General features: G+C 38.9%; 1 protein-coding gene across 1 annotated transcript; it reads left to right on the plus strand.

Annotated features, from left to right (window-relative positions):
* Window positions 1–162: 162 nt before the first annotated feature.
* bcl11ab (BAF chromatin remodeling complex subunit BCL11A b) lies at window positions 163–25,818 on the plus strand. The gene is made up of 3 exons (XM_043243039.1): window positions 163–1,751; window positions 4,256–4,591; window positions 21,410–25,818. The coding sequence occupies exons 1-3, from the start codon at window positions 1,697–1,699 to the stop codon at window positions 23,362–23,364; spliced, it is 2,346 nt and encodes a 781-aa protein (XP_043098974.1). The 5' UTR covers window positions 163–1,696; the 3' UTR covers window positions 23,365–25,818.
* The last annotated feature ends 91 nt before the right edge of the window (window positions 25,819–25,909 follow it).

Below are 25,909 nucleotides of genomic sequence, written 5' to 3' on the forward strand. Positions count from 1 at the left end.
ACTTTTGTGAACGCGTTTGTCGGCATTTAGATATAGGAAATTACTGCAGAATTATAAACGGAAGGAAGCTATAAGCAACGTTTATTATTTCGATAATTTCGCATTGTGTAGTGTATTGCAAACAAGACGTAGAGACTCGAATAACAACAACAACAACAACAACAACAAATATGCACAATTAAACACATTTATAAATAAAAACGGAAAAATAATAGGCTTGGACATTCAAAACCTTCTCAATATAAAACAACATTTTTACTATGTTTTGTAAAAAAAATATTTGTAACAATAACAACACAACAAAAATAGCAATACAATAATAATAACAACAATAATAAAATAAAGATTATTGTTATGTTTGATGGGTTTTACTGTTTATAGCCTATATAGGCATATATATTAGATTCCTCAGATATTCGCTATTGATGAATTAGACAATAAATTAATACTTTTTTATGTCACCGAACACTAGATGGCGAAATTGTACATCACACTTGATTGGTTTAATTTTCCCAAACGTGTCAAGAATAAACCCTACACCCTTACTATCCAACACGATTTTTAATACATTTATATTCTTTGAAAATACGGTTTGTATTTTCTGTTATTTATTTTTTTATTTTTTTGCAACAAAACTTTTTCTAAGTATTTTCATCACTTCATCAGGCCTCTTTCACCTGATTCAATAAACGTTTCTAATGATTCAAAACGCTTCTGAATGTTTTAAGTATAATTTTGCGTCCAAAATATAGGCTAACTGTGTTATGGACTGAAAAGTAAATGAAAAACAGCCAACAAGTGTCCAGCACATGTGGGAACTCCTTCAAGACTTCCAGAACAATGCCAAGATGCAGAGTTTGCAAAAAAAAAAAAAAAAAAAAAAGATAGACTTGTTAGGGATTATTACTCCCAAATGTTAAAAATACTCATAAATAAGAACGAGAGGCGCTTTTCTCATTCACTCAAAAGCAGCAGCGCAAAAATAAATGCATAAATAAATAAACAGGAAATAATAACGATGAATTCATAAGAATGACAAATAAAGGAAAATAAACAATATTTTAAAAATGCACAGGAATGAACGGAAAGGTGAATATATTTTGACTTCGTTTACAAACTTATATATAGGCTATACATTTTATTACATTACTACAATTATAAAACAAAAAAGTTAATCTAAATTGGTCATTTTGACCCCTTTATGCATTCATTTTTTTTTGGTTCTATTCTAAACAGACCCGTATCTCTCTCTCTCTCTCTCTCTCTCTCTCTCTCTCTCTCTCTCTCTCTCTCTCTGCCCATTGGCTGCTGGGGTCCATGGTTCACATGCAGCCCATCATTGGTTTTTATGAGTCTCACCCCCTCCCACTCGCAGCCGTCCTCCTCTTGCCTGTGTTTAGCAGATCCATGTCCATCATCTACCTCTGGACGTTCAAGTTCGCTGGCACGTCACGTCCGCACTTGAACTTGCAGCAGCTCAGGGGGCTTCGTTTACTTTCCATTCCTGTCCTTTGAGTTCTTCTCCAAGAAGCCATGAAGCCCAACGCAAGCGTCTTGCCAGTGCGCGCGCGTCTTCTCTACCGTTCTCTATAATTCATGTGGGATACCCGATGCATCGCTGAAGAAAATTTTTACTCTGGACTCTCCGAAGACTCCGGCTCTTCCCAATGTGAACCCAGCTGAGACCGTGTCCAACATGTCTCGCCGCAAGCAGGGCAAACCCCAGCACTTAAGCAAACGGGAGTTTTCGCGTAAGTTAACCGGGAGTTCCTCTTTTTGTTTCTCGGTAGCTCAGAATGCGTTTCACACCAGTAAGTTTTTTTAATAAAGTTCCGTCTCTTAAGATGAAACGAGGCGCGTCGCGCCGCTGAGTTGCGCTTCGCGTTGATTCTCACCGAGTGAAGGTTGATCGTGCGTTTGTGTGCGTGGAGCGCGTGCGTGTAGGAAGTAAATGGAGCGCAATTTGTTAGCATTTAAACCATTTTACGAGGAGAATTCAGCTCTAAGTTCGCTTTCCCTTGAGATTTTAACAGCCCAAACTAGAGCTTCCTTTGGCTTTACTTTAGGGGTTTAAATGTATTGTTTTGTGTACGGTTTTTACTATTATGGGCAGACTAACATATAACGTTTCTTTTCAAAAACTAAACAAGCGCGTATCAGTCCTGATTTGCTGATTTTTTGGTTGTTGTTCTTCCCAACTTCCTCCTCCGGTCCTACGATTTTCAAGAATTAAAACGAGAATCCCATAACGTAGGTTTGTTGCTCAGTGAAAGAAGGTTCGCTGTTAAGCAAAACGCGTCTTGCGTTAGTTTTCTCCTTGGCTTTGGACATACAAACCCGGTTTTATGCATCTATCGTGTCAAACCTGTTATAGCCCCCCCGGCGAAGCTCTCAAAGCACCTCAAGTGTTGCGCGTCGTTGTAAACCGCTGTAAATGAGAAAATCTGCATGCTCTCTGTGGCAACTTTACACTCGATCTATCAGAGTTTGGTTTCGTGTCTTTATTTAAATCTCGTTTGAACGTGTTCTAAGAGCGCCTGCAAAAACATCGCGAGTTTCAACGTGTAGCCGCTAGGGGGCAGAGAACTAACAACTGATGGTCCGCTCAAGATGAGACGCTGCTAGGTGAACTTGAACTTGAGCCCAGCCTTCTTTCGTTTGTTAAACGTACCCACACACCCGTTCAGTATACGTTTAGTGTTTTTTATGAAAACATTGGTTTAGAGGACGCGTGGGTCAATGACAAACTGTCAGAGATGATAAAATGTAGAAATCTGTTTAGTTGTGCCATGTTTTTGGATGTGCAATATTGCATTCATGTTGATTAAAAAATGCTATTAAAATACTTTTTTTGTATGCACAGTTTTATATATATATATTATATAAAAAAACTGATGTCACTGGCCCATATGTCTTTTTGGTATCATGTTGAAAAAAGTCTCAAAATAATCTCAAATGGTTTAACCGTGGCAGCGGTTTCGATTATGTTATTTTCCAACTGCTATGTTTGCGAAATCTCCCGATGCTTCACAAGAGGTTGAAATTACACCTGCTTGTCCAGCGCACGGTCTGATCTGACGCTTTGTTCCAGAACTGTGCATCTTCTTGGGGGAAAAAAAAGCTTTGATTAAAATACTGGAGCGTGTTTTTAGTCTTCGCAAGAAACTCGTGTATTGTCGCCCCCACCTTTTGTCCCACACGACCTGACACAGAATTAGGGTTAACCTACCACCGATGGCAACAATCTCCCTCAGCCCAGTTCAGACGCATGATGTGGGTTTGATTGCTCTTTCATATGTTCTGGCTGTCCTTCTGGGAACTACCCCACATACTCCCCTCAATAGCTAACCTCAGTTCAGAGGATTCCAGCACTTTTAACTAAATGGGTTCCAATCATCTTGAAGTCAAATTAGAATCTATTTTTTGATTCTCTGAGGTGTTGGGTTCATTAAGACGTGAGATTGGCAGGATAATGAACAGGGTCATGCAACTAAAGCGAGCAACCCCCTCCTCTTTACCATTACTGGGCAACCACTGTTTTTCTCTCTGTCTTTGGTTTCTCATCTTCTCTGCGTTTTACATTGACTGTCAGTATTCCTCTGATAGAAGTGTCAGCATTTCAATGATAGATAGATAGATATCGATGTCTCCTGGCACAAATGCTGTGCCCATGTATTGTAGCACTGGAAAATGTTATGAATATGAATATGGGAATGTTTAAATAAATCTTTCTCAGAACTTTACATAATGTTATTTACTTAAAAGTTACGAACAAACATTCTTTCAGTAATGTTAATAGGACATTTATTATCTGGTCTTTAATAATGTTAGTACAAAAAAGTTGCAGGTTTTTTATTGTTTTCTGAGATATTTGGATGCTCATCTGTTTTTATAAATTACTTTTACTTCTTCTTTTAGAGGATGTTCAATGTTATGCAATGTTGTGTTATGTCTAGTAAATAATAATAATAATTTAAAAAAGTAACATTTTTATCACTTAAAGGAAACAGTAGCAGAGTGTTTTTTTACCCAACTAAAACTACGTAAAATCAGTCGATATATATCCATACGACATATAACACCTTTAACATTACTGCAAATTTCAACACCTCTTCCATTTATATGAAAATGAATATAATTATCACTTACGGTACATATATAATTAGCACTTATCAAGTCATTAACAGGTTTCAGTATGGATATTACAGGAAATTCTGTCTCTCACACCTCCCTTTCTGTGTTTCTCCTACCGTAGCCGAGCCTGTGACGGCAGATATCCCAGAGGACGGGGAAAGCCATCCCGGATCGGAACCATCCACCCCTAAAGGGGATCAGGACCTCCTCACCTGTGGTCAGTGCCGCTCCAGGTTTCCTTTGGCTGATATCCTGGTGTTCATCGAGCACAAACGCAGGCAGTGTCAAGGCCGCCTATGCATGGACAAAGGTTTAGACCTGCCACCGTCGCCTCCACCCGCGGGCCCGAGGCGAGCCTGCGTCCCAGTGGAGGTGGCAGTTCAAGTTTCGCCCCATGGAGAGGAGCATTTAGCCTCCACGCCGCATGGATTACGGCCCAAGCAGGAGAATTTAACAGGTAGAGTACCAGATGTTTGGGGTGGAGAAAATCTATGGGAGACTTTGCTAAGTGGAAACTTCTAACTGGAAGGCCTTGACGGATAACATGTTTCTACTGATAGCTCATGGTTTTACAGCTCTCCACTTTGTGAGTTTGGTTCATTTCAGGAAAAAAAAATGTACTTGACTATACAGTAGATGAAAAGAGTGTTCTTGCTGTCAGTATGAATGGACATTCTCTCGGTTCTCTCATGTGGCTTTCGCAGATGTTGCTGCATTTAGTGTGGTTTTCACAAGGTCATATCTCACTCCAGTAAATGTATAGCTGCAGAGTGGTACATTCACGCTGATAAAAAAGAAAAGAAAATCATTTTCAGCTGTCCAAGACAAGGCCTGCCGCAGATTGTTACTGATTCTAGTCATTTTGGCAATTATGAGAGAGCGTTTCCCTTTGCACTGACCGCAGCGTATCCTGAAAGAAGAAAAACAAGCAGCTCATTTCATAGTAGCAGTTATGCATTTACAGTACCTCTTCTAGTATGCAAATTAATATGTTAGGGTTGTGCTGGGATGCCGTTATCTGCTGGGATTGTGGTAGAGAGATTTTTGCGTGAATTACGATTACATTATCGTTTCTGCTTGTTGCTGTTTGTCATTTGAGTCATTATGATGATTATGAGGTTAAAATGCAGATGTTTTTTCTTTTTTACATTGATGGATTAAGAAGTATGGAGACTATTTATTTTACGGTAGGTATTTCTGCAGGCACAAACTTTCATCAGTCCACATAAATCCAGTCCATTTTGTGAGGTTCTGATTTTATGAAGCCTAAACGTTCACGTATTCCTTTACATGCACAAGCCGACCGGAGAAAGCAACTGTGATAATACCACCAGATCTAGCGCAAACATAATTGTCATTTTTGCCATGGTGTGAATATAAAACATATGGCACAAGAAACTTTTCAGTTTCAAATTAAGCTCGGTCAGTCAACTGAGATTTATACATGAAGGCTTTGAGCAAGCAATCAGATTATAAATGTATTATTAGGGTGCATGTGTCCTTGTTACATGTCCAGGAAATTGTGCATAATTGCACGCAGCTAACCCTAAAACAAACCTTAATCTAACCTCATAGTAAGAACATGTTGGTGATTAATAGTGCTAATTGTATAATTAATTACATGGTATCAAGGACAGCGCAAAATAAAGTGAAAGCCGAAGGTATTTTTTACGTACGCCTCGTAGTACCTCTCAGGACGTTCAGTGTATGCCCGTCCCAGTCCAGACAGGTCACACGCTTTCACCGTTACATGTAAAGCACATGCGTGATCTCCAGTCTGCGGTCGCGTCATGCAAGCAGATGTCCGTCACAACAGATGGAATTCTGTATCGGCTGTAAATGGTGAATCCGTTAAAGGTTCACGCTTGGAGAAATTTGCATGATAAACAATTTAAGATATGCATGTGGACACAGCAGCTTTTAATAGCCCCCCTTAACAACACCCCATCACACCCCCATTTTATTCAAGTCTGAATGCCCCCGAGCGGCCAGACGATGAGCTCAGGCAATAACCCCCTTCTGCAGACCTCCCTCCCCTGCCCCCTTATCTGCTATCTCTCTGGGGTTATTTTCTTAAGTACATCCATGTGAAGCCATTTTCTCTGAGGCTGATATAGGTGATCCCGTCTCGCATTGTTGTTTAATAAGCGTTGTACCGTCTTCTGGTCCCTGCAGACTTTAGAAGCGGCTCTTCATCATGCAGACACCAAGAGAAGATCTTTGATGTTTTATTTTGTTAACTGTTATATTTTATTGTGCAGATCATATTTACATTGCACGTTAACTGCGTGTAACTACTAAATTGCGATGAAATGGACTCTTCTGTTATGTTATCCGGTGTCTTCTGGTGTTCTTGGCCTTGCTGTCTTGATGTCTTTGGCACCGATCCACTATTCTCTTACCGGAGAGAGTTATGGATCATTAGCTGGAGGAGAGCAAGTGGAACGGGAGACAGGAAGTTTGGGGATCCCCAATAGTGCTCCATTACTGAGGAGCTTTACAGGCTTAGCTCAAAAAAGCAAAATCAGAAATGACAAATCTTTTTAATATCTCAATTTTTTTGTCCTACACAGCAAAGAAAATAAATGGAGCAAATAAAGACTAGTACCTCTATAGTCTTCTATACTGAGTAAACGACCCCTGTTTGGCTCTGGTCGAGTTTCAGAAGAAAATTCTCAACGATGTCTTAAATTGCTCTCAAAACGTTTTTAGAGATTATAGAAATCATATGAGCTGCTATCCACAATGATTTCTTAGCGCTGCATTCATAGTTTCCCTTAAAGGGATTCACTGATCTCAAATTTTGTGTCTTTAAGCTCATCAACCTTTAGCTTTATTTATATTTTCCTGAGTAGTTTTATGCTGATACTTTCTTTACCGTGTTTCACTTAAACTCCCAAAAAGTGGCTGATTGGTTTATTTACGAGAGTCTGAGCAAGAGTGCATGTGTCTGTGTTTGTGTGTGGTTTGCTGAGCCTGTCTCGACGCAACATGACAGCGCGTTTGACTTGGCAGACACTGCCAAGGGGTTCCCTTTCAGTGGGCATATGGCAGGACATTGGCACAGAGCAGGCGGGAACGTTTATTGTTGTGAAGTTTATGTATTTGTAGCTGACATGGCATTTCAAGAACTAACAGCAGTGTCCTGCAGTGTGACATGCATTCTATTTTGCATTTTTACGTTCTTATATAACTATTAAACGTGCAGGTTTGTGACCTCATTAACCGAGGGACCACATGGAACATTAGTAGGTTACAATTAAAATTTCCATTTGCCACAAAACAAGTAAAGTGGAAAAAAAAAACGAATAAATGCTTAGAATAATAACATTAAAATGAACGCATTTATAGCATGTTAAATGTACAGTTAGCATGAAAACACATTTATTGTAGACGCGCACATGCACACATGTCCATGAGGTTTACCGACGTTGTTTCTCTTTTAGCATTAAGCTATGCAATCATCAGATCTGTCAGGAGCATATGATATTCTGACTCACCTGTGTGTTTGTGTGTGAGTGTGGCCAGCCAGCTGAACTGTAGACATTTCTATTTAGTGTTTGCCTTGGGAATACAAAACAGCCTGCAGCACTGTGTCGATATATTGTAGGTAATATAAAATATACAGTACATGCTTTATACTGTACTGGCTTTGATTTGGCTTTATTGTTCTAAAAAAAGAAAAAAACATCAAACATGGGTATAAAGCCGTTAAAAATGTGTGGTGTAAAAGTAAATTAGTTATGAGGAATGGTTAAATGTGCTCTTTTAATAATATATTTGTTTCCTCTAGAAGAAAATATTTGTGTATTTTGATGATTTTGCTGTTTTGCTCATCTGATTCTGGGCAGTTCCAGAACAAGGTATTGTTATAATATGGTGGACCCGATATATGTGTGTGTGGTCTGCAGCTGGTGTGTCTTATCTGTGTTCTATAGAATGAGATAAAGACCCAAGAGGCCCCTCACTGTCTGAGTCTAGGGTCATGGTTCCCTGAAAGTCTCTCTCTCTCTCTCTCTCTCTTGTTGTCTGTCTCCATCTAGATTTTATTTTTTTACCTCTTTATTCACGCGTTTGCATGCAAACTCAATTTCTTTTGGGTCAGTTGGTTGCAGTGGAGACGAACGACATCTGTAATTTTGCTACACTGCGAAATAGAAAACATTTTCGATGCAGGGAGGAAAGTCAACATCAATGCACATCTGTAAAGATACTTAAGACTCTTAAATCAGGTTTGACTCTGAGCTTTGGACTTGGAAATGACTATAGACAATGAATAGGAGGACAAATACTCATTTAATAATATGTAAAGACATCAGCTGTGTAAAGCACAATTCGAGTAGTTTTGTAAAGAGCCCGATTAATTCGTTCAATTCTTTGAACTTGAGTATTTAATTTTGCTCTTTTACTGCAATAGAAGCACTGAAGTGGAATGTAACAAAATGTTTAGTCTTTTATCTTGGGAAACATTCTCTCTCTCGCTCTTCTCTCTCTCTCTCTCTCTCTCTCTGAATCTCGCTGATAATATTCTGTGGCTCATTTGAATTTGAAGCACTTCTTTAATCTTCAAAGCCTTGATTGCTTTATGAATATGCATGGTACATGCAGACTTTAGTTCATTACCTTGTTGTAAATTCTAATGACCATTAGTCCCTCTAGGTAATTGCCAATTATTTTGCATATTTGATTAGCCCATTATGAGTTCATTCTGTTGATATGCGTCAGGCGAAGAAGGACTGAGTCGCTAGAGAAATAAACAGAGCAGAACAGAGTTGTGCACCATTAAAAGATTTTAAGAGTCTTCTATTCTAAGTCTCACTGTTTAAAATAGTGACTTTATATAACAATGAACATTGCATGAATTGTAAACAAACATCTACTGGATTCCCATGTAGCAGTCACAAGCAAAGGTCATAAATGATTGATCGCTCCAAACAGAATGTAGTTGGATTAGTGCTACATGATGCCACATAATGGATTATTTAGTGTTTCTAAAACATTAGCAACAGAAAGGAGATTGAGGTAGCTTGTTGACGTGTAATTCAATGTGTGCCATGATGAATCTTTCATGTGTACATTTGGTCAACCACGATAAATTCGTTTTGTGATGAATTTGCGCAACTATATTATTTGAATTTGAATGTAAGACTCCATACAAACTCTGTGCAAGTACGTAAACGCTCTTAGTCATGCTAGTTTCATTTCAAATATCCCTTTACACTTCTTTTTGTAAACTGCTGAGAAAATTAAAACGAACATGTTTGTAGCTAGCTACCGGAATCATAGCACTGATTTGATTTATTGTCAAATTTATATCGCCCTCTTGAGTACCGGAGCTCACAATAATGTAAAATGTATACTGTCAAATCATTCGCATTCGCATACTTGCATAAAGAGTTTTAAAGGCAAAACATTAGCTTGCTTTAAGTTCATTCCTTCACTGTTAGTGTGAGACAGACTCACAGTACATTTAAAAAAATCAGCACCTGTGTTTCATTTTAAAGTGAGATGCACTGCAGCTGGCGGTACCTTTATCTGCCCCATCACAGGTGCTGGCTCTCCTCCGGAGCCTGACTTAACCCTGTGTCTATGTCATGGGGTGTGAGAAGAGGCCGGCAGGGAGGCCGGTGGGGACACAATGGGGGGATTGTGCTCAGGGCGGGGGCTTGGAGGCTGAGGCAGCCCTGGCTGTGGCCAAACAGGTCGGGCCAGACAGCATGATAGATGGCTTTGTTTAAGGGTCCCGGGGTGGGGCCTGAACTTGAGGCACTTTGTTTATCCTGAATAGAGCAGGGGGGAAGACGCCGGAATGATCTATGTCTCGCTCGTTGAAGAGCTTTAGAGGGAATGAGACAGGAACGGAGAGAAACATCCACAAAAAAGTGGCCAAAACAAGTCAGGAAATCACACAGATGGAATGAGAAAAATCAGTACACCAAAAAAAATCTTCACTTAATCAACCACATGCTGTCTGACAGACTTCACACAGCTCTCTTCCATGCATTGGAAGTGGATGGTGACCAAAACTATGAAAAACTATAAAAGTATCATAAAAGTAGTCCTAACATACACATAACTGCATGATAGTTACCTGCATGTCCTTCTAAACCCATCTGACTGACATCTGTCTGTTAAACACAAATACAGAAGTTTAGATCAATGTTGCACTGTTTCTTATATGTTTTGTAAATGGTCACCATAACCAAAAGAAATTACTGATTAAATGAAAATAATTAGTATATGATCATTATGATCATTATGATATGCATGTTGCTCACACACGTCCAAATCCTTCTGAATAATTTTTTTTGTCAAACAACAATATAGTTGTTTAGATTAATGTTCACCCCACTCTATTCCATGCATTGAATGTGAATGGTGACCAAAAACCCAAAAAGTACTAATAAGTCCATATGAAATATATGTTATTTTTGCATGTCCTTTTTAAACCTTTGTGACTTTCTTCTGTAAAACCCAGATATAGAAGTTTGATGACTGTTCACGCTGCACTGTTCTATATATTAAATGTCAAAAAAGGAAAAAAAGACCATAAAATGTCAAATATAAATGATCATTATGATAACTTACGTAGAACAGACCAAAAACGTAGAAGTTAGTTAATGAAGATTGTGGTGCTGCAACAGTTCTTACTGTTCACTTCCTTCATTGTTCATCACAGCTTGAATTGTATAAAGTAAATGTCTCCTATTGTGTTCTGTGAAAGAAATAAAGTTATACAGGTTTTGTATGTGTTTATAGACAAACTATTCTTCAGAAAGAGCAGTAGTTAGTAAGAAGCAATGAGGTAAGGGAAGAGAAAGTGGCTGAGAGAGAGCGGTGCTAGCTGAGCATGTGTTCTTTAGGTTAACGGAGGGTCAAGTTGAGAACTGCTGGAGGGGGAAGGGCCGTCCTCTCACCCTGATGGTGGCTGTCCATTTCTAGATCAACTTGGCTGAGCTCCAGGTCTTTTGAATCTGACTAGATGTCATGTGCGCACACACACATACACGCAGCCCTCATACCTGCTGCCTGTATATCAAATACCACTAGTTTTTTTTTTGGGGCCAAAGGCAAAAAGAGGCGCTGACTTTTGGACTGGTTGGAACCGGTTGGCTGGCCTTGTCTTCACTTGCGTGCCTGTGTCGAAGACAATTCACAAAACACGTGCGTACACACAAGAAAGAATACCTGAATGAAGCTCTTTTGAGAGCACAGGACAATGGAGAGCAGGATAGTTGAGAGATATACATTGTGAATTGAATGCGACTGGTGTCATGAAACCATTCGGAGCTACTAGTGCGAAGCAAGACAAAAGCAACACGATCAAGCTCATCTGAAGAGAGAAAATCAAACATCTGTGAGAATATCTGTTTCGCATAGAGATGGATAAATATGTTCCTTTGCAAGCTCTTCACTTGTCTATCAGTTGACCCGCACATTTGCATATGTATTTATGCAGATTTCTGAGGGGGCTCTCACACGCAGCAGGGGTCTCTGAGTGTCACGGTTTCTCAGAGTGAATTTGTGCGTCTTTGTGTTCGATTCTGTTGGGTATGTCTGTGTGTGTGTGTGTGTGTGTGTGTGTAAATACGATAGGGTACGTTGCTCTGTTTTTTCAATCTATCTGTTTTCTCTATCTTTCTGTTGATGTCTCTTTTTCACATTCTCAGTTTCAGTATGCCTGTGTATATATGTCTGCCATACCGCATGTCCGACCCCACAAAGTGGGCCACAACTTCCAGATGGTGCTCTGTAGCTTTGTTTGGTAAGTGAATACTTGAGCTGTAGACGGCCTATCAATATCCACTCTGAATGTGGAGAGACGTTTGCTATACATTCACCATCTTCTCTTTTTGCAGCCTTCCATGAATAGTTTTAGTTCTTTCACATCTCTGTTTATGTCAGATGTGATTTATTTTGTGAAAGTGCGGGTTAAACTAGCCAAAGCCATTCACATCAAGATGGAGGTCACTCAGATGTGCTCTCCTTGTCCATTGACTTCTTCCTCCATTCTGAAGAGTTCAGGAAACAACCACTATGGTGGGGAAATTGTTTGACCTTTCACTGTTACTGCTGATCCCTGACAGAAAATGCAACTGTGGAATTACTTTTCTGAAATCAATGAGTCAAAAATCTAACCTGTCCTTGAGTTCTTGAGTTTTGCTTTTGCAAAACATATACATACAAATTGTGGCAATCAGCTTTGAAACCTAGATACCATGACCTCTGAACAGTTGTGCTATAAAATAATTTAGACGCTGAACAATGAATGAGTCAAATGATTTTCATTTTTTATTAAATGCTGAGAACGATAGAAAAGAAAGCACTGTAAAAACAGAAGAATGAATGTGTTCGATTTAAACATTTTGCTTTTAGATTCAGTGGCAAGTTTGGTGTCACAAAGGGCAAAAGTCATTGATTCTTGCTTGTCACATGGCAAACTGGAATACATGCAGGTCAAATAAGATTACAGAGTTATGGTACAGAGGGAAAGATTTTCAGTGAACAAAGATTCAATTTTTGGTCCGTCATAGAAAACTATCATTTTGCTTCAGAAAACTTGGAATCTACCACATCATTTGTATGGACTATAACTAGCCGTCGACCGCTATACATAAACCAATTGTTTATCTCTAATTATTTTCCCAAATTTAAATTTAATTGCAATAATTGTTATGCGTGTGTTATTTGCTATCTTACTTTAAATATATTATATATATTGGCTAAACATCGTCCATCAGCCACTCTGTTTTCTAATATTTCTGTATTGGTCATCAAAAATTCTATATATCGTTCGGCCACTTGTATAGAAAATAGCATCATTAAAACATCTCCTTGCATGTTTTGTAATGCCTTTGTTTCTTATTTTTTTTAATTCGTTAGCCTCGACAAATATAATATGCAGTGTCCAGAAGTGCTATCTGTCTAGCCAGGGAGCAGATGTCCCATCATGAGCCTGTAGCGTCTCACCCAGTCAGCTGTCAGCGGCCTGAAACAATCTTTGAGCTCAGAGAGAGCATCGGGCCAATTAAAGAGGTTAATTTGCTTTAGCACTTATCTTCTCCATCGATGTATTTCTTTCCGTATCAGCCTCTCCTGCTCTTCTCAGACCAGTCTCTCATTCTTTTGTCTGTTTGCGCTTCTCTCTTTTTCTTTCATTATAGCTCTCATACAATCCCATCTTAGACCCCTTGTCTCATCGTCTCTTTCTTTCCACTGTCTTCTCATCCCTCTTTATGTAGTTTGTTTGCCTATCTTGCATTTGAGCAACACACCGTGGTGACATTACGGCTGTAACAAATTGAGCACTTGTAGAATGCAGGCATGAAACCGTCACAAAGCTTCCATTCAGCGTCTTACTGACTGAACATAAAGGCCCATGACAGTTTAAGTGGCGTGTTGAGTTTGCATGTGAAAGCGTGTCTACTGATGTTTACAGCAAGAAAGAGGGTTTGATGAGAAGGTTGAAACAATGCATGTGTGTGAAACCCAGACAGACAGCGTTACATGCTTTCATCGTGGAGAAAATCTGTCAAACCTATGGTATAAATGTGTTGACATGCGTAGATCGGTGCACTTTATTTGGCATGTGATGTTTGTGTGCCTATATGGAGACTCTTGTAGCCAAACTTTTCTGGGCAAGAATTGTTAAGGGAACCGAACGATCACGGTGTCTTTAGATACCAAAATCTGTCCAAATCTAAACTCTGATCCCTGTCTCCCATTGCTCTTGTCATGTCATTATCGTCTGGAGGAGAATGGATCATCTCCTCTGTCCCCTGCCCTGCTCCGTGAACCCCTGCCCTCCAAGCCTGTCAGAGTGAACTATCGCAGACAGACACACACAGAGACACTGTCACATACACAAAGACACATATAAACCCAGAGGCCCATCACACTGAGAGGACAGATGCCCTCGTTGTGGTGCAGATCCTCCTCGGGATTTTCCTGTCATGTATTAAGAAGCAGAGTACACAAACTGAAATTGTGATTTGCAAAGAAAATCAATTTGTGAAAATTATAGTTTAGAACATTTTGGAACTTCCTGAGGACTTGTTTTAGCAATTAATGTTGTTTTTGTTGAGTCTTTTGGACTTCTTGGTCCTGAAACAATCTCCCTCATAAAATTTTTTATTAGTACCATTGCATACTGATGGTATCAGATGGTAATACCATATTGCTTTGATATTGAGCTTGGTCCTGAATCAGAACCATTTTCATGCGACATGTTACTGAATTAGTAATCTAAGGAAGAGACTGTCAACCTGGGGGCGGGCCAGGGTCCACAAGGGGCCCTCAAATAAATTATTGTTAATACATTAAAATGCTGAAACTTAAAATAAAAAATAGATAAAGTAAAATAGATAAATAAATATATAATTAAGATGTAAACTAAATTAACTGAAAAAAATAAAATAAAAAATAAAATCGACTCATAACTGATGTTTTTACATTTTATTAATATAAATACTCATTTCAATTAATTCAAAACATTTGAAAACCAACATTTGCAGTGCATATTATTTGTTATATTATTGCAGAAGTGCTGGAAATATTACCGCTTACAGTATATGAAATATAGTGTTTGACTACAAGTTTGATAATCATACGTCTATACAAGGTATTTGATACTAGAATCACCATATTGGAAGTCAAAATTGTGGCATCACAATTTCAATTATAATTTACATTACAATAATGAATCATTATTTGTTCTTTGCTATTGCAAGTCGTGTAGTCATGTCATGATGGTGTAAGCGGGAGAGGCGTTCTCATTCTAGAGTACCTTTGATTAGACAAAATAATGAACAATTTTATGTTTCTAATGCAAGAAGAGTACATTTTAAATGAATAAATCTGTTCTATTCATCAGCGTTTAGGTATACATTAGCCTAATAATGACCTCAAAACCAACACAAATGAATTGAATACAACAAAGTCTCTTCTGTGCCAGTATGTAATTTTCTCTTAAAATACTTTTAAGTCCCTCTGACCGTGAGGAGAAGCCAGAAAGCTGCTGAACGTCTGTTGTGCCGCTCTGTCAAATACTCTTCCGCTTGGCTCCACCACTCACTGAGTTGTGACCCTTGACCTCAGCGGGGCCGTGTATATGTACGGTCTTGCCAGCGCCTCCCTGGAATGTCTGAATTTAAGTGCATAGCTAGAGATGGTGTGCTGTCCTACAGCTGCCTGAGTATAAATCCTGCTGTCACCAGAAGGCCAAAGCTCTCCTTCGGTACCCCTTCTTCCGCTTGTTATTTCTATCACTCCCCTCCACTTTTACACTACTTTACTTCACTTAACCACACAAGTGTCTCAAACCAGAAATTTGCGCCTCCTGCTCTGTGGCGAATAAAGAAGCTTTTTATGCTTTTTTAACATCGTCAAAGCTCATTCACGGGCACGGAAGGAGTTCTACATGACCACACACACACACAGATGAAACACTCCCACTTGTAAACAGGCGAAAGTAGACAACTGGTTCACCCTGTACTTTGTGAGGTTAAAAAAATGTTGTTGACATCCGTTTACATGAGCTGAAAAACCTGACGAAAACAGCCCCCCTCTCTGCGACCTCTGACCTCCTACAGTCTTTCGAAAGTATGTACTGTATAAGAGCTGTGAGCTACAAGGCTCCAGACAGATTTCTGGCAAGAGCGCACAGGTAACATTCCAACTCAAGTCAAAATTCCTGAGATTTATGTTGTTAAAAGGATGCTATAGGTTAATTAATATTCAGTCGTTGCGATATAGTGATGACAGGTAGCATTCTCATGCCATCTGCCTCAATTATTCATGACTTCATATACTCAAAATGTTGTAGCTGATTAATTTATCCCATGAAACATTATTTTGTATAAGCAGTTTTTCATGATCAACATCCATCTACATGGCATTTTGACTCATTTGTAGACTTTGTAGACAAGAAGCATGTATGCTTATATTCAGTTGTTATTTGGATATCAAATATGGATTTTCAGTTTGGTGTCTCTTTTATGTGAAATGTGTCTCTCATGGCAAATCATTAAAAAAAAATCATATCGCTCTGTTGTTCTTCTTTTGAAAGAGTCAGGGCAAAGTGTGCAAATGCCTTTCATGGGAAATGTGTATTGCACCTGGTTAGGAACAGTGTTGGGTGGGTTAATGCATTACAAGTAACGCAAGTCACGTAACCGGATTACTTTATCGAGTAATTATTAAAGTGATGCATTACTTTTAAATGTACTTTTTTACTTTTTCAAATAAGTAACACTCATTTTTCATTTATTTACTTACATTTCTACTTTCCCACGCTGAGAGAAACTGGGAGTGAGGTGCAGAAGCAGAAGCACTTCCTTCAGCCTAAGGCTTATAAATTTTAAAAGTGTGAAAAGGGCCTTTACAGTTGCCAAAAAAAAAACAAAAAAACTTATTATTAAAAAAGTAAGCAAGCCTAGCCCAGCCCAGGTAACAAGAAGTAATGGAAAAATAACATAATGCATTACTTTCTATAAGTTGCAATTAGCAACTTTTTATGGAGTTACGCAATATTGTAACTCATTACTTTAAAAGTAACTTTACCCAACACTGGCCAGGACAAGGTATTGATTTCAGGATTCACCGGCTATTTTTAACAGTTTCCTCATTGATGCTAAAGCAGTGGCAGTTTGCAGAACTCTCCCATCTGCTACCGTACCGCGATGCAGATCAGAACATATGTAACCAATTAAGTAGCAAAGCAGAGAGCTGGAATCCAGCTTGATGTCAGACAAATGAAGAATTGGGGTGAGTGTGGCCTGTCTTAGCCAAGTGATGGTTGCATCCATCTTACAGAAGCTTATTGATGGTAAATGTTATGTTTCAGCATGTGCTAGAGCTTTTATATTTGAGTTAAAGGGGGACTGGTAGTACTATACTATGTCTGATTGTATGTAACAGCTGCTTTTGGCTTTCATAGCCCCCCTTTTTTAAAGACTACCTCCTGTAGCTAATGTCAAATTCAGTTATACTAGCATGATGAAGCTTTTTACTTAACCTTTTCAGTTTCAACTTAACCTTTATCTTATAAATGAGGTGTGCGACTAGTATCACCAAACGGAACTGCAAGAACAAAAATTCATCCATCATTCACTGGTTGGACAATTAGTGGTTGAAATAGCAATGGAATAGCAATTTGGGGACTCAAACCATGAATTATGTAAGTATACTTTCCTTTATATATCAGACTACACTGAAGAAATTTGGTGGTGTAACAATTTTCACTCTTGGTTGTAAATTTGTAGCAAAAGTAATTTTGAAGCAAAAAGACTGAAACAGTTTGAAGAACTTTTTAACTTTGTATGAACGACTTAATTATAGTTATCTTGATATATTTAGCCAGGACAGGAGAAATTATTTCATTTAATTCTAGCTTGATTTACTACATCACTTGTGCCCGGGATGCGCCAGATGGGAAGCCTTAAATATTGACCCCGTGGCTGTAATGTGAATGGGGAACACTGGTCTTTTTGTACTGGTCCCAGTACCAGAGCTCTGCCTAAGGGGGGCTTCCTGAATGAATCCTCTCACTAGGCCTGACTATCACATGCCCGTTTAAGCCTGTAGTCCTCTCATGGATCAGGAGAATGCAAAGAAAGGGACAGGATGACTTGAAATAATCTTTGTTGAGCAGTGTGGAAATGTTGGCATGGTGGTAAAGTTTAGAGCTATACTGGACCTCTCATTGTACGCTATACATCAGTGCAGAAGGCCAGCTGTGTTAATGGACTTTGAGGAACTCTTTAGACTAACAGTTCTAAATAAAGCAGTAAGCCACTCAAGGCCATGCATTACATGGTTAAGGGTGTTGTTACAAAGTGGATTTATTGTCAACGACAACAACAGACATTTAATGTTTAATGCATGATTCTCGGTTGTGATTTTAAAAGCATTAAAATAAAGGCAGTATAACAAATTTCGCCATGGTGATGGTATATCAATATTTTCACATGTGCTTAATGGTCATGAATCTTTAAAATAGGCTTCAATTTCTATAAGCAAAATAACATGCTTTAGAGATGTTGTTATAGGTTTTTGTGACATTGATTCTTTTTCGAAGCACAGATGTTACAATTCAGTTTGAGGTTGCTTTAACTGGTTTTAACAACTTTGGCTCATCCAATCAGATTTTAGAATAAGAATGAATAATTTTCTAATGAGTATTTCATAAGAAGCATATCAGCACTTATAGATATTTGCTGGAGTGAAACTGTCTCAACCATATGTTCCCCTCGTCGCTGGTTTTCAGCCATCAGTGTTTGTTCTGTCTGTGGGACAGTCCTGTATGCTAACAAAACTTCCACCTCTGCCCTGTGCAGACTAGTCTAGTTCATCTTTCCCAGTAGCCACCTCTTTCATTTTCTCAGACTGCCACCTCCCCCAGCCGATTCCTCCACCCGTCTGTGGGCTTTAAACGCCATTCCCTTCACCTCTCCGTCTGGTCCACTCCTTTTTGTCTGTCCGCCTCTTTAATGTGCGTTGCTAAGGTGACTGCTGACCCATTGCTTGGCGCTCTATGAGAGGCCCCATTCCAAGATGGCTACCCTCTTAGACACTTTAAATTTGTGATGGGGGGTAGGGTGTGTGTCCAGCGCTGGTATTGAGATCAGTGGAAATTAAACCCTTGGACCAGCACATGTTTATGGGCACTGACAAGAATATACCAGCTGCCAGAAAAAGCATTCTTTCTTGTGGCCAAATAGGTTTTTCTCACCTTGTCCCAAGAGTATCCATATGGCACTTGGAGCATTTCATTACATTGATTTGAATATGAGAATAATCATGTCTAGATTAAACTAGGGTCAGGTGTGAGGGCACAGATGCTTGAGTGAAGTGTAATTATTTTCTGGTAAATTATGCATAATTGTAGCCTCATCGTGGTCCTCAAATAGTAAATCTTGAACATGTTTTCATGGTGTTAAATGTTCTGATCTAGGCCTTTTAAGCAGAAAGTTCAAGTCTTTGGTTTCACATTGATGCTTATCTTTGTGTATTTAAGAAAAGGACTGTATAATAAAGGGTCTGAGTGCCTGTGCAGTGACTTGCATGTGGTGCTTTGCGATTCAGGCATAACCTGATATAACCTGAAGTGCAGAGGCTGCAATTACACCATTTCTGTGTAGTTTTATCTGTAGCCGGAAAGAAATCCTTACACATGGTTGATCTGCATTCAATGTGTATTCAATGTGTGTATTCATATATATATATATATATATATATATATATATATATATATATATATATATATATATATATATATATATATATATATATATATATATATATATATATATATATATATATATATATATATATATATATATATATATATATATATATATATATATATATATATATATATATATATATATATATATATATATATATATATAGTAGGATAATATAGGATATATAGGAGATAAACCTATGTTTAAAAATGTGCAACCAAAAACAGAAAAAAAAAATGGTGATCAACAGTATTTAAATCAATTGGAGTAAATGTATTATTTACTGTACATAAAAAGGAAAAGTTGATGCAAGTGCGATTGCTCTCCACATAAGTTTTGCAGAGCAATAAAAACCTCTCTGTCCTTGAAGTGTTTATATTGGTCAAACAGGTTCTTGTCAGTGGTCATGCGCTCAATGCAACACAAAGAATAACTGAGAAAGAATGAAAGAAAAAAAACTGATTTCCTCTAGGCTTGCTGTTTGGTATGAATGGACTTATATTATATTATATATAATCACATAAATATGTATTCAAGTCTTTAATTTATCCTATAAATTGATATTTTGCTGACGCTTCGAGCAGACACAAAATGGTTTATTTTCTTTCCTGTTCTCAAAATCTGGATGGACAAATGCCCACAAATTGTTCTTCCAGACCTCCCCTCACCTTTTAGCATATCACTAAAGAAAATGTGATTGTCGGCCATGTGCTGAAAGGAACAAGGTTGAAAGTAATCAATAAGTCGGCCTCTCAGACAAGGCCACCAAGTAATAGCTGCTGTTGGTGAGGTGGGTGTTTTAAATGTCAGCGACGCAGGATGATTATATGTCTAGGGAGAACACTTCCCTTATTTTAGGCTGTTTTCACACTTTGTTTGATTGCTTGGTACAAACTTAAGTATGATTTTTTTTTCTTTCTTTCTCTGCCCTGCATTTCTCTTGCTCATTATTTTGGGGCACTACAGTATTTGTCTTGTCAGATTTAGTAATACATTTACACAGAATGGAATGCTTTTTTTCTTTTTGTTTTCATCTACAGCAAATGCACTAAAACACATGCGAAGAATGTGAGCTGCTCTCTGAATGCAATTTGCAATTAGTCGTTCACTACTACAAGTTAGGGCAGATTGCTTTCATACCAGTTACCATGAACTTAGACCTACTTAAGAAGTGGATTTGTTGTTTACTGGAGTTCAGTAAGGTGTTAAAAGACAGGAAATGCTTGGGGTGTGCTGTAAACAAAAATGTGTTACACCTTTATTCTTATTTTTGTGTCATTTACATTGAAAACCCTCAACACAGTTTGATAATTATGTTTTATTGCTGTATTAGTGATGAGGAACATTATACACTTTAATGATTCTTGTCTAATATAAAAGCATGTATTTTTAACTCTTCAAATCTAAGCATTGGCCTGCTCGTATGATTCATGCGATAATAGTATATGATTTAATTGGAGTAAGCATGAGAATAGACAGGCAAAGAGTGGCCTTTTTATGACGGAAAATCTCCAGAGGAGGTCAAACCCTACACAGGTGGCAGCAATTAACTGTAATTTTTGCAGATTGTAATGATCCATAATTTACCAGCCTCCCCCTTGCATCGCTTATGCAGTAAAAAGTGTTTTGATTGGGTACAGGTTTTTGTTCACTTTGGCTTTTGTGTCAGTTATCTCAAAGAAAGGCACAGCCGTTTACATGTGAAGTGATGTGCTTACAGAAACTGAGTTTAGCCTTTACAGTTGTGATTTATCATGTCAAGATTTTAAGGTAAGAACATAACTGTATATATAACAGCAATATAAATATTAGCTAATACATTGGATGATAGAGGTCATGGTAAGAAAGTGAAAGGTTATTATTGTAATTTAGGCACCTGCAACACTTGCAAGGGGATTGTACTTGTAATAAATGTGCTGGTTAATGCGTGTGATCAACTTCTATAGAGAGATCTTACTGAGCCTTTGTAGTAAAATAGGAACATTTCATAAATGGACAACTAAGCATCTCCCTCTGATTTTGTCTTGCAGAAAAAGATGAGCCCAGCAGCTACACTTGCACAACTTGTAAGCAGCCCTTCAGCACTGCTTGGTTTCTGCTACAGCATGCCCAGAATACCCATGGTTTCCGAATATACCTGGAGAGCGAACCTGGAAGCCCATTAACTCCTCGGGTGGCCTCCGCTCCAGGCATGGGTGGTGACTGTGCCTCACAGCCACCGCTGCATGCAGCCCACCTGGCAGACAGTAGTCCCTATAGCCTGATGAGGATAGCCAACAGAGATGGGTCCTCAGTTCCTAGAGAAGGGCGATATCCCAGAACACCTCCACTCTTTAGTCCCCCACCACGGCATCACATGAGCCCAGACGATCTGGCTATGGCCCCCCATCACCCAAGCGCCTTTGATAGGGTAATGCGTCTAAATTCGGTACCCTTGGACTCCCCATCTATGGACTTCTCGAGACGACTACGGGAACTAGCAGGCAACTCTGCTGGGTCCTCTCCCCCCATGTCACCCAACAGGCCTAGCCCTATGCAACGGCTACTGCAGCCATTCCAGCCAGGGGCATCTCATTCTCCCTCTGGATCTCGTTCAACGCCTACTCAACAAACTCCAACCGTGCCAGCTGTGAAGGCAAAGTCTTGTGAGTTTTGTGGAAAGTCTTTTAAATTCCAGAGCAACTTAATCGTCCACAGACGTAGTCATACAGGTGAGAAACCTTACAAGTGCCACCTCTGCAACCATGCCTGCACTCAGGCCAGCAAGTTAAAGCGCCACATGAAGACTCATCGGCACAAATCCTCCTCTACTACCTCCAAATCAGATGATGGCCTTTCAACTGCCAGTTCACCTGAGCCAGGCACGAGTGACCTGCTAAGCAGTGCCACCAATGCTCTGAAATCTGTGGTGGCAAAGTTTAAAAGTGAGAACAACGGTGTGATCCCTGAAAATGGACAGGAGGAAGATGAAGAAGATGATGAGGAGGAGGACGAAGAGGAGGAGGAGGAGGAAGGAGAGGAAGAGGAGGAGGAAGAAGAAGAAGAAGAGGAGGAGGAGGAGGAAGAGAATGAGAGTGAGTCTGGTGAGAGGAATGATATAAACTTTAGCCTGAGCCTAGAAGGTGCACGCCACCATGAGAACAATAGACAACGACACAACAAAAGTGTCGAGGGAATTCAGGATTATCGAGAGGCCATAAAACTTTACAAGCGAGGGGACCACAGATCAGTTAGTGAGACAGGTGGGGACGAATCCCCACAAGAGTCTGATCAAGTCAACAAGGGATACCTGCCAATAGTAAATGGAACAGCCTCCTACCCAAACGAGGACCTTTCAAGGAAACTTCTTACCGGAAGTCCAGAATCCGGCAGTCCTCTCTCCAAACGTATCAAGGTGGAAAAGGACCTTGATCTTCCAACTCCTACAATCCCCAACTCAGAGAACGTCTATTCACAGTGGCTGGCCGGATACGCAGCATCGCGCCAGCTCAAAGATCCTATTCTCAACTTTGGGGACTCAAGACAATCGCCTTTCGCCACATCTTCAGAGCACTCCTCGGAGAATGGAAGTCTCAGGTTCTCCACTCCCCCTGGGGAGCTAGATGGAGGGACAGCCTCTGGGCGCAGTGGCACGGGAAGTAGGGCCAGTACACCCCACCTTCCCACTGGTCGACCCAGCTCCAAGGATGGACGACGTAGTGACACTTGTGAATTTTGTGGCAAGGTCTTCAAAAACTGCAGCAACTTGACAGTGCATCGGCGCAGCCACACTGGTGAGAGGCCGTACAAGTGTGAGCTTTGTAGCTATGCCTGTGCTCAGAGCAGCAAGCTAACACGGCACATGAAGACGCATGGACAGACAGGCAAGGACGTTTACAAATGTGAGATATGCCACATGCCTTTTAGCGTCTACAGCACTCTGGAGAAGCACATGAAAAAATGGCACAACGATCGGCCCTTAAGCATTGAAATTAAAACGGAGTAAACTTTAAGATGTCTTTCGCAATCTTAGGAAAAAAAAATATTTAAAGCACAGCGTCAGTTAATTATGCTGGCTGAAAATTTGTCAAAATGACGCAAGACTCTGAGCCTCTCTAATGTGCAATAACTAAATGTTTTGTACTTCTTTTCTTACTGGTTGGCATGTTTTCGTGTGTTAGCTTGATTGATAAGCATTAGCTGTGTTGCTGTTGTTACTGTCTTTTATCAAACAGGACATTTCATGCTGCAAACAATTATTTTTTACATATCATACCTAGTTGCGTTTTGTCATTTAAGCCGTAATCTTTTGACTACCTACATTCACACTTGGGTTTACACTGTTCATTAGGGGTATAGACGAACTGTGGGGTTATCGACGAACGTTTAAACGGTAACATTTTACTAAAATACTAAAATTTTTATTGTTGCTTGTGAAAAAGAGTGCCTTGGGTGTTTAAAGCATCTGTGGTTTCTGCCATTTGCCATAAGCCTGGGGATATTATTCAATGCAAAATTAGGTTCTTGCATCAAGTACCTATTGTGAATTCGCTAAATGCAGGAATCCAGCATATGTTCTTATGTATATCATTTACTAGTATAACATGTTGTGTTTCTTTAAGTATAATTTTTTTGTTGGCATGTTCATGCCTTGGTGAGATTTTACCTTGTGTTTTTGGTATCAAACGAACAGGTACATTAGTAAGTTTTCTTTTAACTTAGGGTCTCAGTGTTTCTTTGGGTTTTCTATGTTTTTTTTTTTTTTTTTTTTTAGAAAGTAGCCCTGAAAATGTGTTTTACTCAGTAGATAGCCAATGAATTGGACTATACTGATAAATTTCTATTTGGTGCATGGAACAAAAAGCAGATTATGTAAATATGTCCATTTTTATAGAACTAATTTCTTGACAGGGTCATCCATGAAAATTTAACAAACAGTCCCTGAATAAGCTGTTAAATAATTGTCTGGATTGAAAATCCTTTACATTTCAAAATAAGCTCAGATTGGCTAAAAATTTAAATAGTTTAGCAACACCAGTTTTGATGGAGCAATGCAGAAACTTATTTCAGGACATTTACACATTATTGGATTAAAGTCTGAATACTTTACAGTTAACTTGCTTGCAAACAGTTGTGTACTTCCACAACGTTTTCTTTTATCCTACACTCTTCAGTTTCTAAAGTTATGTACTGTATATACCCCTGTTTATTAGTAAAGCACTTAGCCACGCTCACATATTTTGTGCCCGTCGAGTTGACATTCAGACTTTTTATTCTCTACATTAACCCATAGTGAATTTTATGAATAGCACTTGCCACTCAGCCTAAAACTCTGTATCTGTCCTGCTAATCTACGGGCAGGTGGTTGAGTATAAAAACGAAACAGCTCTCCAATGGCACAAAAAACCTGCACTGTTCAATTTTTTTCCTGTTTACAAGACACTTAAGAGATATTTCCTCTCATATGACCAACTTGGTGAGGTGTAAACATATGTGAAATAGAGTTAGATTAGAATCGTGGTCAAGCAAATAAGGACTTAAAAGAAGCTTAAAAAGGAAAAAAATGATAAAGACTGTTCATTTAGAAGCTAGACTTTGGAACAGTGTAAGTATGTTTATCTCAGTGAATATACTCCAAACCTGCTACTTAAACAGCCATTTTTATCATACTTTTTAAAATGAATTAATGATTAAATGTTTCTTTTTGTAATACTATGGTGTTTTTAACAGGAAATTAATTTAAAGTGTTCCATTTTTGCCGCTCATCTTCATTTCTTGGTGGGTTACAATGTACTATGTAAATACTAAATGTTCTGTGATTTTTTTTTTTCTTCTGATCCTTTTTTTCCCCCTTTGGCATACACAGTCCTTCAGGATGCATTATAATGAGATTGTAGGAGTACGTTTGACATTTTATAGGGCTGACTTATGGTCTGTCAAAAGCTATTGTGACACACTTCAGTTTGCCATGTCAGTGTGTAGAGAAGATCTGGATTTAATTGTTCATCAACAGTAGTCAAGATAGTATTTATATAGAGACTAGAATTCCAGACTGTTCCTTGTTCACTTTAAAGGTACAAAAATACCTGTAGTTGAGCTCAGCATGCTGCCACCATTTTGCGTTTCTCCTTAACTTGGCAGGATAATATAGTGAGAATCATTTTAATGTATGGATCTTGAAAATGAGTTTCTAAGAAAAAGCTATGTGGGGGTTATACAGATAAAAGGCTATACAATGGTCTGTTGACGCAGTCCTCTTTGAAATAACACAATGATGAGGAACAGGTGGTTTTATGATCTCTGGCCTTTGGATATGCAGTAAAGTTTCATAGTTAGTGGGTTTCCCTCTTTATTTTGAACTGTCCCTGTCTCCCCCACAACCTGAAACATTCCAGTCATCTTTGAAAGAATGGATGTCATATGCAATGAATCAAGAGTCAATAAATACATTTAAAATGCATTTTGAAATACAACTGCACAGTTTGTCTCGGTTTGTTTCATTAATGTCCAGACTCACCCAGAAACTACGCCCACAGAATTGGATTGTCTGT

This window comes from Puntigrus tetrazona, chromosome 6, assembly GCF_018831695.1.
Source record: "Puntigrus tetrazona isolate hp1 chromosome 6, ASM1883169v1, whole genome shotgun sequence".
Lineage (NCBI taxonomy): Eukaryota > Metazoa > Chordata > Actinopteri > Cypriniformes > Cyprinidae > Puntigrus > Puntigrus tetrazona.